Below are 13,467 nucleotides of genomic sequence, written 5' to 3'. Positions count from 1 at the left end.
AGATTCAAACATTTCAAAATCCACAGATTGACACAACACTTGAGTACATTCTCCATTCGGTTCTTCAGTAATAAAAGAATCTAGATTGGAATGGTCTCTTTGCAAGTGCTTCTCATAACTTCTAATGCTTCGCTGTGACAGTTATTAATTTTGCACGTGTAAGAACTGCTTACTGTTTCCGGTAATGAAGAAATAAACCTTTTTTTACATTTAACCATTCAATTAGCAATTAGTATTTCCATTGTTTCTATACCTTCTATCTTGTATCTTGTATAAGCGACATATCTAAGAATATATTAAAATTTAACTAAATAGACCATCCAACTTGGAACACTATATTGGCACAAATACTATATTTCATCTCTCAACAAATCAAATCCTACTTTAAACAGAGGAGAATGCGGTCAATCACCAGACTAACGAGACAACTACTTTTTGAAACATTGTATATGCTGAAACTCAAAACTATGCCTATTGTTCGCTCATTATTGAATTATGACCTCCTTCCACAATCGACCAATCGGAGCGTCGTCTTAATTTTACGTTGTTGGCGCGCTTACTTCAAACGACCGAACAGCACAGTGGCATTGCGAGTGGGACAATAATGCCATTGCAATTTCAGTGGATTTGTTAGTTGTAACCGGTTTCCCGGTTTTAAAATTGACCGACATATGTTTAACATTTGTCCGCCAAATTCAATTTCTCGCTATGTAGCGACGTTTCATACGCACTAAACAGCACATAGACATCTTGACATTGAAATATTTCATTTGTGGTGATCAAATTCAAGACATGAATATCACTAATTTAAATATGAATGTCGTTTAAGTATGGGTGTTATTCTCCACGTTTAAATGGTGTGAAATTCCACGTTGAAAAAATCATGTTTTTGTGCCAGAGGGTGGAAACTTCCACTCTATGATTTTGGGGTGGGGTGGCTTTCTCCACGTTTTCAGGATGGAAATTTCCACGCCATAAATCTCATGCTATTGGTGTTGGTGGAAAATTTCACGCATAGGAAGTTTATTTCCACCTTTTTCCACAAGATGATTGAATTTACCACCACTTTTTTTACAAATTTCCACCCCAAGGTGGATTATTACAACCTCCAAATTTTACAGTGCAACAATCAAATATTCTCAGTCGTCCCTTGCAATCAAAATATGTTTATTCTTTTCAGCCTTGTGAATCCAAACACTATACGTTACAGAGTTAGCATTGTATGAGTCCCATGTTTTAATAAATTATAGCTTGGCGTTATTAGGATTTAAATGTTAATGTTTAACAAGTCATATTATGACGTATTATAGGTACGTTATTAAAGCGGAAAAACTTTGCTTGCGCGGAAAAATAAATAATGCAAGATTTAGGTAAGATACAAGCATTTCAATATTAACTAATCGTTACTTACATCTGAATGTAGTTTCATGATTATGTGAGTCGAGTAATCTGTTAAGAAATATGCTACTGTAACTTTCAGGCTTCTAAAACGACAGTAAACAGCACTTTGGCTAGACAAACTTCCTTTTGAAACTAACCGCTCTTCTCGTTGTTTTGCGCAGGTGGAGCACTGAGTCTTTCTCGCGCGCTTCCGTTCCCACTCGATAAACTCGCTTCGCACGTGTGGGAGCCAACATCCGAGTGAAGTCAGGACATTCCTTGTTAAAGTTCCAATAAATATTGTTCAGAAAAGGAAACAGCAACAACCCGGTAAATATACGAAAACGCAAAAAACACATCTCCAGAAGCACACGGGGTAATCAGAGTCGAGCTGATAAAGTGCCCGATTTTCTCTTAAGTGCTCATTGGTTTGCGATGCCCTCTTGGGTGGTGACCAATTGACTGGAGTTTCATAGTTTGTTCTGATTAAGGTCGATTGTACGACGGCCGAAACGTCAACCAAAGAAATATTTTCTTTCACAAGAAGAACCTGAAAAACGACTAAATATTGTCACTGGGAACGTCCACAGCCAGTTACTTTTACACAATTCCATTGAAATACCAACTGCAAAAATTTCTTGTGTTGTGTCACGGGAGAGGATTTCCAGTTGTACTTTGTAGCACGTATATTTCCTGACTTAATTCAATAATTCTGGAATCCGACTTGACCAAAGAACTTTTTTATCGCACCTAGTTATGAATACCTATTGTGTTTTCTGTTCGCAACACTCCAAAATGTGCCCGACATTAATTAAATAACCAGCTAGCGCAGAAGTTAAGCGCTGTTCGTACTTCATGATATTGCGCTCGGAAATTAGCTTGCTGACTTTATGTGCGTTGGAATTTTTGTCGACTGCAAAAAGTTCAAATAAGACGTCTTGTTGTATGCATTTAAAACTACCGCATCATGGTCATACCTAATGTTATCCCTTCATTTTCGAACCTCGGACGCACTCAACCGCTATTCGGAAGAATCCCGGCCTTGTTTCTGGTCCACACCAACGCGTAACCGACACACCACCGCCATTGTCATGGAAACGGAGGACATTGATGTTGTTGTCAGCGAATTGGTGGTGATTTTGAACGATGCGTTAAACTCACGATGTTCCATTATTTAGCTTCAGTGCTTGTTATTAAGCAGCATAAACCAGCTCCCCTTGGCATGTACTGTGCGAGTCTGCTGTTATGAACGGATCACACGTCTATTGTGACGTACTGAGTAAAAATCATCTAGAAGCGACTATCTACATTGCCTGTAAACAAAACACAAAATAACGAACATTTTGCCAGATGACTAAATTTCGCATAACCTCATATAGTTGGAATAACTCTCCATGTAGTGAAATCAACGCCTATTTTTAACCATAAGATGAACTAACGAAAAAACTTGTTATTGTCTATATACCTTTATTTATACGCTGGAAACATCCTGACTGACGTCGAAGTGCAATCGTCTGTATTCCTTAGTAACCTCTAATGGCTCTAAAGTTTTATCGGCGTTCTTGTCATGTTACCTAGCTTCTCCGAATATATTAAGTTTTGTTGTAGTGCCTGGTGCAGAAAAATGACTGGATTCGGATTTTTCAATTTATGATGTAAAAATGCGTGCGAGTTGAAGGTGCATAATTCATCCAGATATAAATTGGAGTTTGTTGTTGGTGGTCTCTAATTGCGCTAGATGTGACCGAAACTAAACCTAACAATTAAGTGCTAGTTACTTCTAATAAACTGTATTACCTCCTCAAAAGTAACATAGGTTTAAGCAGAGACTACTAAGTTAGTAGCCTCTGGTTTGAAACAGACTTTGGTTTGAAACACTGCTCAAACGTCATGGTATAAGTTACACACCTTCAACTCACATTCCAATAAACTGACCGTTTATTTGTTTGGTTCTTGGCTGTTGCGTTGTAAGTTTGCAAATATTTTAGTAAATATGCTGCAAGCACTATTAAACTGCAAATGCCTAGTACGTGATGTTTGTTAATATTTTCTTTGTTCTATATCTTTGAAACAGAGACTTTGAGCGTTTTTGTTTCTGCGTTTCGTGAAGCATGAGCTTGTCAGTTTTCGTGAAAGCAAAATGTGTTCATAAAGCATTTAATCTTTGGCAAATAGTTGTGTTCAAGACACTTTGTTAGACTAACTCAAAAATACACAGCAAACGGACATGTGTTTTTAAGCATTATTGTAATGTTAATATGCCTGGTCATGTCGCAAAGTGTGATTTCAATTTTATAAAAATTAGGTTTAACAAGATAAATCAAATTATGGAGCTGCAAACCGTCTACAATATTTTGACCTATAACATCTTATAAGTGGCGCTGAGGAATGCTGGTATACTAGCCAGGCACAGTTTTTTCACTTTGTGCCGGTGCTTTGCAGTCAACGTTGATCAATCAAACTTAACAATGTAGAGATTTATTTCATTGGTTTCTTTTAATTGATAGCCACCTCCTTCTCTAGACCTTTTGGCAATCTGTTTGAAAAAAAATAACTAATAGACGAATTTATGAAAAATGTTGGCTTGTTCCCACACAATCTGTGCAATCAATGTTTGCCGAAAAAATCCTTTCTGCAAACTCTAAACTGTCTGATCTAGGCTTTAGTGAACAGCAAGATAATGACCAGAGGGATGTTAGTTGACAAAAAAAAAATCGCCAGTTAACAAAACTTTGAACGCGCGTGACTCGGCCGCCTTACGAGGTAGCGACTTACTTTTTTCACACAAAGATAGATTACAGGCTGAACTTTCCAACGAAAGAAAAATCAAAAAAAAATTTTCATTAATATTCGAATATGAATATGATATGTTTGCTATGTCATAACCACAAGTAAACATCGATTCCCGCTGAAATCCTTAAGGGTAAAATTTAATGGGTATGAGAATCTCTTTTTGGTTTGTTTATGACAGTGATAGGTGTATTAACAGCCTGAAGAACCCAATTAGCATTACCTCTGATGTTAAACCAACAACAGATTTTAAACAGAGGATTTAAGATTGTTGTATATCTGCACTTTGCCTGCCTTTCGCAAAATACAATTTGCATTTTGTTAAATGTGGCTTAATGGTTTCGTGTTCAAAATTTCTGCACTGACAAAAATAGTTTCAAAATAACTTTTATAACATATTATGGTGGCTGGAAAAGAAGCTCAAAATATGTTTTTATTGCAGCTTGGTTTAAAAATGTAAAACACTGTGCAATAATTAACTTACTCTTGCCTGTTTGTTGTGCATAATATACTGGGAATCGTCATTGCAACACAGTTTCTAAAGAACTCGAAATATGGATGAACTAAAGAAATCTGACAACACCGTTGAACTGACTTCAACATCTGAAACATCCGATATGGCAACAGAGATGACCTCAAGTGTTGCTGGTGCTGCTTCGACTCCTTCGGATACAGAAAGCATCACTTCTTTCCCGGATTCCACCACAGATTCAACATCAAAAGGAAGCGGGATTGCTTTTCCATCAATATTTACTTCATCAATTAAGAATCTGAAGTCATTGACAAGGAAATCTGTGTCTAGCAAGGAATCTCCCACATCCACTGGTTGGTGTTTCTAAAACATCTTTTATTTTGTATATGTATTATATAAAATATGCTGATATTTGTCCTCAATTTAATTTTTGAAAAAATGATGTTGTTTAAAAATTTCCCATGTTGAAATAGAGGAATAGAGCTCAAATAAATTATGAATTATAGCAAAATTTTCTTATATGCAACCAGTCTGTTAAAAAAAAACAAAATTGGTATATATATAGTTAATTTGGGTGGTAATTTGGTAATTTGTCTTGAAACATTGTATGTACATAATTACTGGTAAGCAGGGTTCTATACTTTGCTGTTAAAAATGTTTTGAATAGCTGGTAGAGAGTGATTTGTTAAAGAAGGAAAAAGACATACTGCAGTAGCTATTGAAAAATGTGTTTTCAGAATCGTGTTTTTTTTTATTGTGAAACACGTTATGTTCTTGATAAGAGTGCCTGGATGATGTCATTGTGGGTTTGGATGCAGAGCAGACAGAGACAGTACAGTCTTGAATTATTCATATCAGTATTGATCCAGTTGAGAAAAAAGTGCTGCAAGTGCATTCGATTGGTGTTACTTGTATAAAGGCTATCTGTCCACAGGGTGTTGCCTGCTTTGTAGACAAGTTTGTTGAAGGCTGTGCTTAGCTCTATTTTTAGTGTGTTATTTTTTGATTTTAGAAATTTTTTGTTAATGTTGCACTGACTGTAGTTTAGCTTTTAAGTTGAACAAACTAGTTCAAAGTTTTAAGTTTCATTTTTCTGAGCTCCTTTCGTGCCATTTCACTGCTGGAAGCTATGCCTATAGTTAGAAAAAGTCCAACTTCTCATCACAAACACCATCCATACTTTTCGAAGCGGGAAATTGATGATGTCTATTGTAATCGTGGTCGAAATGACATCCGCATGGTTTCACGATCTATGCACAATATCTCTCGATCTTCTAGTGGTTGGCCAAGGTCTGACCATATTCCAAGATCTATGAGTGCCATTGATGAAAACGGTGAAGGCTGGAAACTCCCGTTTTGTGGAGTTTTGTCGTCTCACAATGCAAATGATCCAAGCTCCACATACAGCATAACCAGCTCTGAAGCTGAAAGCATTGGCAGACATCAGAGATCGTTGTATTTATGTGATGGAAAGCAAATTCCACGTTCTTGTAGTTATCAGCCAGCCAGCAATCAGGTCTTGAGTCCAATGAGCTCATCTCCAATCCCAGTGCCACGGAGAGGAGGTACAAAACGCAAGACCAGCTCACGCAGCAGTGGTGGCTACTTTTTTGATAAGTACATGAAGCGCTTTCGGGCCAAATATTCTTCCAGGTCGAGGAAGTCAAGTGTAACTGAAAGTGAAGCAAGTGAGGATGTGAAACCTGAGAAACCAATTGTTATCAACATGGTCAGTAACCGGCAAGACATGGTGTTTGATGAAAATGTGGAGCGTGTTTTTCATGACACGATCCATCAGCATGAGGGTATCGATGAGCTGTACTCTTACAACCAGGACGATCTCTATCCACTGCGTTATGGTTCATCTGCAAAATGGGATTCACAAATTGCTAATGTACCACGTTCTGCGACAAAAGACAGTGGATGTGGTACGATTACTAACTCCGACATCAGTGAACTCCCACAGAGAGATGAATACCTGACATTGTCTTCTGTGTTTCCGGCCAGTCCACCTCGCTTCTGGGGTGATGCTACTTTTCATGATCTTGACGAAATGTATGCACAGCCGGTGTCACCTGTTCTAAGCGTCACAGGTGCTGTCGATGCATCTGCTCGGTATGGTGACAGCAATAGTGAAACTTTGAAAGCGATGGAAACGCTATACCTTTGTAACTTTAAAGTGGCAATTGAAGGTGATTGGTTGTGTCTGAAAGAAATTTGCGACGATGCAGTTGCTTCAAATGCTCTAATTGCCAGCACAATTTCAGGTGGCTTATATTGTCTGTTTGTTTAAACCTGTTTTTGTTGAGGACACTTAGTATTATAAAGTTGGCCAGATACTTTTTTGCACATAATGAAATATGTATAACCATGCCATGACCAGAATACCTTAAGTTTTGGTTCTCATAATATATCTGTGTATAACTTTACATTGCCATTCCTTGACATCAACATCTTTTAAACACATTTGGCTGTTCTGTTTATTCTCAGTCTGGGTCTTTGTTCTAGGTACCTCTGTTTATAGTTCATCACTGAAGCAAATGTTTGTGTATTCTCTTTAATATTTGTATTTAAAGTATTTTTATTTAAAAATATTCTAATTTCCATGTATTTGCTTATTTCAGATGAAGTTAGCAGTAATGGAATGGTTGAAGAAATCATAAAAGAAGGAAATTCGCAACAAATGAAAGTGGAAAGAAGAAATTTGCTCGGTAAATTTCACAAAATTTTAATCGATCTTTCTGGCTGGGAATTTGGGTGCTACCTTTTTCACCTGCTTGCGTTTTCAGATTTAATGCCATAAATAATTTATTATGTGCTCTTAAGAGATGTCACCTATGGTTAAAAATACACACCACTTTACACTTGAAGTTCAAAATAAACCAAACTATGTTTGCTGAGAAGGTTTCCAACACATTCACTTAAGTGTCCCAACAAAATAACCAGTCATCAAAAATTTAACAGGGATGGCCAAACTGAGTGTTAAAGGACTGATTGGTTCTTCCCTGTCAGCTGGTCATACTTTGGACAGTGATCATGTGCCCTTGCAACAATTCTTTGTTGTGATGGAATACATTTTGCGACAAGGGCTAAAAAGTAAGTGTGGCTGTGTGCATCAATACAATTTGCTTATCTGTGAAACTTTGAAAATACTTTTCTGTAGTCTAATACTGCAAATCTATCTCATTATGACTGTGGGTTTACTACTAAAGATGTTCAGTTGAACCATTTTTTTAGACCCAAAAAACTTTTTTGTGCAAAACAAACATTTCTGGCCAGCTCTTGAGTCAATTGAAAAGGTTTGTCCTGAAGCAAAAGAGATTGCTGACAGTGTCCGAAGCCTCCCTGGAGTTCGGTATAAAATCCTTTTTTTAAATAACCCTTTTATGTTATTTCGACTCATTTTGTTGTTTTTTCCATAGAACTAACCTAGGACGAGGTCGTGCTTGGCTGCGTCTTGCACTGATGCAGAAAAAACTATCAGATTATTTCAAAGTTTTAGTTGAAAACAAGGCCAGCCTAAGGTATATCTTGCCTTCACAGTTTTTTGTAAAGAAAATTTACCCTGTCCTTAATTCATGTAGGGAATGGTATGAAGATGGGGCGTTGGTGATGAATGACGAAGCAACTGTCCTTGCTGGCCACTTGGTGGGGCTCAACTGTATTGATGCTAATCTTTGTATGAAGGGAGATGATCTCGACAACCAGGTTGTTCACAAATGTGCCATTGCTACATAACTTGACAAACATAATGCAATGTTGCAAATCAAACAACAGCAAAGTGTAAATATGAAGTGTTCAGGGCAGCTTTCATCATGGCACTGATGGTTTGTTTGTTCAGTTGTGATTGTTTCCACAATGTATTTTGTCACAGTCCCCGTTTGCTTTGGCTTATAACATAACCATTGCTATTTTAAAGTTAAATTTGCATTCTCAGTGTATGAATATTGGCCAGAAAAATATTTCATTTGATTTCAAATGTTCATGGTTGTGCTAGGTAAAGTAAAATGCTGTCTGCATTTTTTTTCTTTGTTTTAGAGTTTAACCATTAGTAAAATTGGCGTTGTTTGAATTTTTAGATCACAGTCATAGATTACAGCATGTACATGGTTGATGGCAACAAATCCCTTTCATGTGATGAAGCAAATGAAAATGAGGAAAATGCGATGCAGAAACTTATGGACCAAAAGAACTACCTTGAGGAGAGAAACAGGTTTGTGGTGTTTCTGTTAAATTTTCGGTTTTGTACAATTGTTTGTTTATTAATAGTTGGCGATGTGTCAAACCTGTATGTAACAAATGCCTGAATGACAAGGGGTAAAATGTAATCAATTTGTTGCTTGTTGGTAAGTGTTTATAAATACAGGCCATAGTGCTATACCAAATAGCATTTTAATAGGTTGGTTATGTTTCAGACACTTGGAAACAATTACAAGTGAGTTGAAGGAGAGGAACGAGCATTTAGAAGAGGAAAATCAAACTCTACAGATTGAACTTGATGCGACAAAAATCTTGCTACATGAAACGCAAAGTGAGAAGCAACGAATGGTCAACGAAAAGCAGGATATGACAGCTTTTCACCAAAAAACTTTGGAGGTACATTGTACAGTTCCTATGGTATGGTTTCAATCACCATTCCACCTACCTCTGTCTGTATACTTTATGCAAATGCAACAACCACTTGCATAAAGTGGTGGGATTCAAACATGTAAGCATCCGCTCTCTTACTAGCAGCATGCCATAGTAACCGCAGGAATACAATGCTCAAAGTGAAACAAACGCCAACACATATACAGTTGCTAACAACCCAAGAACTGGTTCACGAACCGGTGGGAAGCAGCTGCGTCCCCCCACTGGCAACGACACTGACAAATGCCAGAGGGGCAATATGCCTGGCTACTGTCTTAATGTTAACAATTGAATCAAAACAATCTTGTTTTTTAGGATCGTGAAAAAGATTTGGACACTGAAAGGATGACTCTTCGAACGTCCAGGGCTGAACTTGATGAAATGTACACCCAGATACAGAAACAACTGCGACATGAAACACAAATGAGAATGGTAACTTGAGGTCACAATTTAAGTTTCTACAAAAGTGTTACATGCTCTTGTGACTCAGTTGGTTAGAGGGATGGGCCTGGTTAGCCCAGCAGGGTCATGAGTTCTGGTCGGGAAAAGTGGCTATTCCAGCTTGGCTGTGATGCCACTGAACCTTATGTTAGGTTTAGTTGTGATTACTGTTTCTATGATTTATTTGTAATTGGAATATGTGTAATGTTTAGCTGTAAGTTTTTGCCGATAACACTGATCATTAGGCATTGTTTTACAGGACGTTGAACGCGAATTGGAATTACAAATGTCACTAAAAAATGAACTTGAAGTTGCCATGCGACTTCTTGAGAAAGACATTTACGACAAGCAAGATGGTTTAATCACCTTGAGAGAACAACTGGACAACGTGAAAGCCATCAATATGGACATTTACAAAAAACTACAAGTAAGCTAAGTTTTTGGCAAAATAAACATCACTAGTTACCATAGAAACTACTGGGAAAATGCATGCTGCCTAATTGTGCAAAAATATTTAAAACATTTATCAAAGAAATATAAATTGTACTTGCGGTAGCTTGTTCGGAAGAACATGCACAGTTTGGTCATGGATGGAACCACTATAAATAAACTATAGTAAATGAGGATTGACCTTGAAAAATTTTTTTTTTTTTTGGAAACAATGTTTAATATATGCTTATGAATAGGCGAAGACTGAAATTGAAGAAGAAAAAAACAGAACAATTGGGAAATTTGAGCAGGACACCAAAGAACTTGCTCAACAGATAACAAAACTTCAAGAAAAGTAAGTGCAATTTAATCGTTCTGGTAATTATAATTTGAGTTTGCATTCTAACATCAATCATTTTGTTTTCTTTCATTTTGGTTTACAACCCGTTGCCCCATTTACCATTTTTTTTCTATTTTCCTGCTTTCTGTAACTCCAGGAACAGGTTTAAAGAGGCCAAAGTTGAACAGAACAGATTAGATTTGGTTTGGATTTAGGATGTTTATGTTCGTTGAAAACTCTGTCAATGCTTGCTTTGTTCTAAGCTCTTTTTGTCGCTTAATTACTAAAAGCTATATTTAAAATACTTATTCTGCATGTATGAAGTTATGATTGGTAAGAAAGATGGGTGATGTTTTTTCTGCTTAATGCTAAATTGCATGCCACTGCCCCCATATATAATTGTGGGTGTCATTGTTATAATTTCCATTTAATTTTCTTTGCAGTAAACAAAAGTAATGTTAAAAATGTGAACAATGTCCTTTAAAATTCATAAAAAATATTTCTTTTCTGTGTTCCAGTGTTTTTCAAACTTGCCGTGTAATTGCATGGTGGTTACTCAATCTGTTGCCTTGCTAAATTTATCCTGTTTTGGCATTTCTTTTTCCTTGAAAGCAGCTTGGTGACCGAAACTATTCATCTTTTTCTTCACATGTGTGTGTGCTCTAAAGTGCAGTTTCCTGTCTATTAAAAAAATTTTTAGTGTCTGACTGCATTGGCAACATTTGGCTCAGATTTGGGATTTACACAGTTACAAAAAACACTATTGTTATCTTAATTTAAAACAGAATCAAAGTTATTTTACTCATGTTTCTTATTATTTGATATATTTTTGTTCTTTTCCCAAACCCCCTTACCCCAGTTTTAGTTCAATCATAATTTTAAATCAATATTTTGATTTCGGTTTATTATTTTTTTTGTTTTACCCCAGTTTTATTTTGTTTTACCTTTACGTCACTTCCCAGGTTTGAGGAGGCGAGTCGACAGACAAGTGTGGCAAGAGAACAGGCAGATCGCTACAACCAACAACTTGACGACAATGAAAAAAAGCGGTAAACCTAAACTTGATCTTTCCTTCATTGAAATATGTTACAATTCCAACCATTATGTCCAATGAAGATAAAAGTAATGTGTTCACATACAAAGCAATGGTGCTTTTATTGGCCATGTCCACGTTCATGCATGTTTTCAATCTAAATATAAAACCAGTAACTGGTATCTAATGGGATTAAAAAACTACAAAAACCTTCAAAATTGAAAGAAATCCCTTTCACGAACTATTACAAATTAGATATAGCAACTAAACATAGATTGGCATGCAAGCCCATTTAGGCGACAGCAATATAAGGATTATCAAGACTTCATTATCTTCACTTCTCCACAGAGGCGTCCTTCTCACAAACCTCCAGGTGGAACATGAGTGGAGACAAGCCCTGGAAGCTCAAACGGAGAAGATGCAACAGGAGATTACTCTTCTTCAGGAGAAAGTTGCTCTCATGGAGTCTTTGCGTGAAGAGTTGCAACGCCAGAAGCTGGAGTACGCGGACCTTAAAGAAAATTGTTATGAGCAGGAATTGACCATCACAGATCTTGCCAGCCAGCTTGGAAAGTAGGTTTTGGGTGTTTGTTGTAAACAGTCATGTGATTGTGAAGATTGTTTTGGCCAAACGTGGGTAAAATGATTCTAAACGCTAATTTAAATCTTGTCGTTGAATTAGATTTGTACTTCATCTACACTTTTAATTTTTTGTCATCCAAGTATTTTATTTCTCAAGATTAAATAGATTATCCCTATTGGGGTAATTTTTGTTCCCAAATGTACAAAAAATAGACTAAAAATCTGCACCCAACAATAAGAAGTATAACCTTTTACACAAAGGAAAATTAACATGAAATTTGTTTGCAATAGTATTTCATTTGATAGCAGATATGTGTGTGTTTTCTTCAGGTCGAAACAAGATCTCGGTGATTTGCAAGAAGTCCACAAATCAGTAACTGGAAGTGTGTGGGAGGACGATAAAGAAGTGTCGACGTGTGCCCAATGTGAAAAACCTTTTAACTTGTCACGGAGAAAGGTACAGATTGCAATCAAATTACTTTTAGATTAAATAATGAGGTTTTTTTTTGTTTACAACTGACACACGTGGTGTTTTGTCAAAAATTTATTGATACAAAAATTGTTGTTAATTTCATTCTTTTTACGCTAATGTAAATTTTTTATCTTGGCAGCATCACTGTCGCAACTGTGGGCAAATCTACTGCAATGCTTGCAGTGACAACACCATGCCACTTGCCTCTTCTGCCAAACCTGTACGTGTCTGTGACACGTGTCACACAACCCTTCTTCAAAGGTTTTCGGCTGGAACATGAAAATGCTGCCAAATTTTTTCTCAAATTCTGAAGTGCAATCATCTCACATGTACTCAACAATCATCCACTGACCTCATCATTCGAATCAGTCGGCAGAGCAAGCCAATGAGAAGGGATGTCCGTGTCGATAGCCGGTAGTAGCAATTGATTTTGTCCAATTTCTGAAATATGTCTTTTGTATTAGCGGTGCATTTTTTTCACAAAAAAGAAAACTTTATTCAAAAGTGATCAAACATACAAAGGAACCTGAAATTATTCTTCTACGATGAACTAATCATTTTTCTTATTGAGCTTGTGTTTGTTCTTTTAAAGGTTACGAGGTGTTTTAAAAAGTTTATTGATTTTCACTTGTTGTTACGCATGGTTGTTCCTTAGATTAACAAACTCTATCTATTTCAATCTAACCAGGCTAGTCAATAAACGACACGTTTAGACCTAAGCAAAGAAGCATGTTTGTTTTCTGGCGTTACGTTATTGCAAGTGCAATACAGCGCATTGTTTTATTTCATAATAAACTAACACCGCCGAGCCAGTAGTTTGATCCTGCTCAAAAAAGAAACCAAACAACAGCATTCTCCAGTATTTCTGCTATAGTTTTAATCCTCAAGTTTCTGTCCCA

General features: G+C 36.7%; 1 protein-coding gene across 3 annotated transcripts; it reads left to right on the top strand.

The window, feature by feature from the left end:
- Nucleotides 1-4,618: 4,618 nt before the first annotated feature.
- LOC145896114 (RUN and FYVE domain-containing protein 2-like) lies at nucleotides 4,619-13,376 on the top strand. 3 transcript variants are annotated; one of them, XM_082984967.1, is made up of 15 exons: nucleotides 4,619-4,995; nucleotides 7,267-7,353; nucleotides 7,607-7,738; nucleotides 7,880-7,997; nucleotides 8,065-8,166; nucleotides 8,227-8,350; nucleotides 8,722-8,855; nucleotides 9,058-9,238; nucleotides 9,587-9,703; nucleotides 9,972-10,139; nucleotides 10,399-10,496; nucleotides 11,444-11,530; nucleotides 11,863-12,087; nucleotides 12,427-12,553; nucleotides 12,708-13,376. In XM_082984967.1, exons 1-15 carry the CDS (start codon nucleotides 4,725-4,727, stop codon nucleotides 12,846-12,848), a joined length of 2,112 nt encoding a protein of 703 aa, XP_082841093.1. In that variant the 5' UTR covers nucleotides 4,619-4,724; the 3' UTR covers nucleotides 12,849-13,376. The 3 variants fall into 3 exon arrangements, with proteins under 3 accessions (XP_082841093.1, XP_082841091.1, XP_082841092.1); XM_082984965.1 differs by lacking the exon at nucleotides 4,619-4,995 and adding an exon at nucleotides 5,660-6,909; XM_082984966.1 differs by lacking the exons at nucleotides 4,619-4,995; nucleotides 11,444-11,530; nucleotides 11,863-12,087; nucleotides 12,427-12,553; nucleotides 12,708-13,376 and adding exons at nucleotides 5,660-6,909; nucleotides 10,639-11,186.
- The last annotated feature ends 91 nt before the right edge of the window (nucleotides 13,377-13,467 follow it).

This window comes from Ascidia mentula, chromosome 3 (assembly GCF_947561715.1).
Source record: "Ascidia mentula chromosome 3, kaAscMent1.1, whole genome shotgun sequence".
NCBI classification, from domain to species: Eukaryota; Metazoa; Chordata; class Ascidiacea; order Phlebobranchia; family Ascidiidae; genus Ascidia; species Ascidia mentula.
This window is presented reverse-complemented; position numbering and strand designations above follow the sequence as displayed.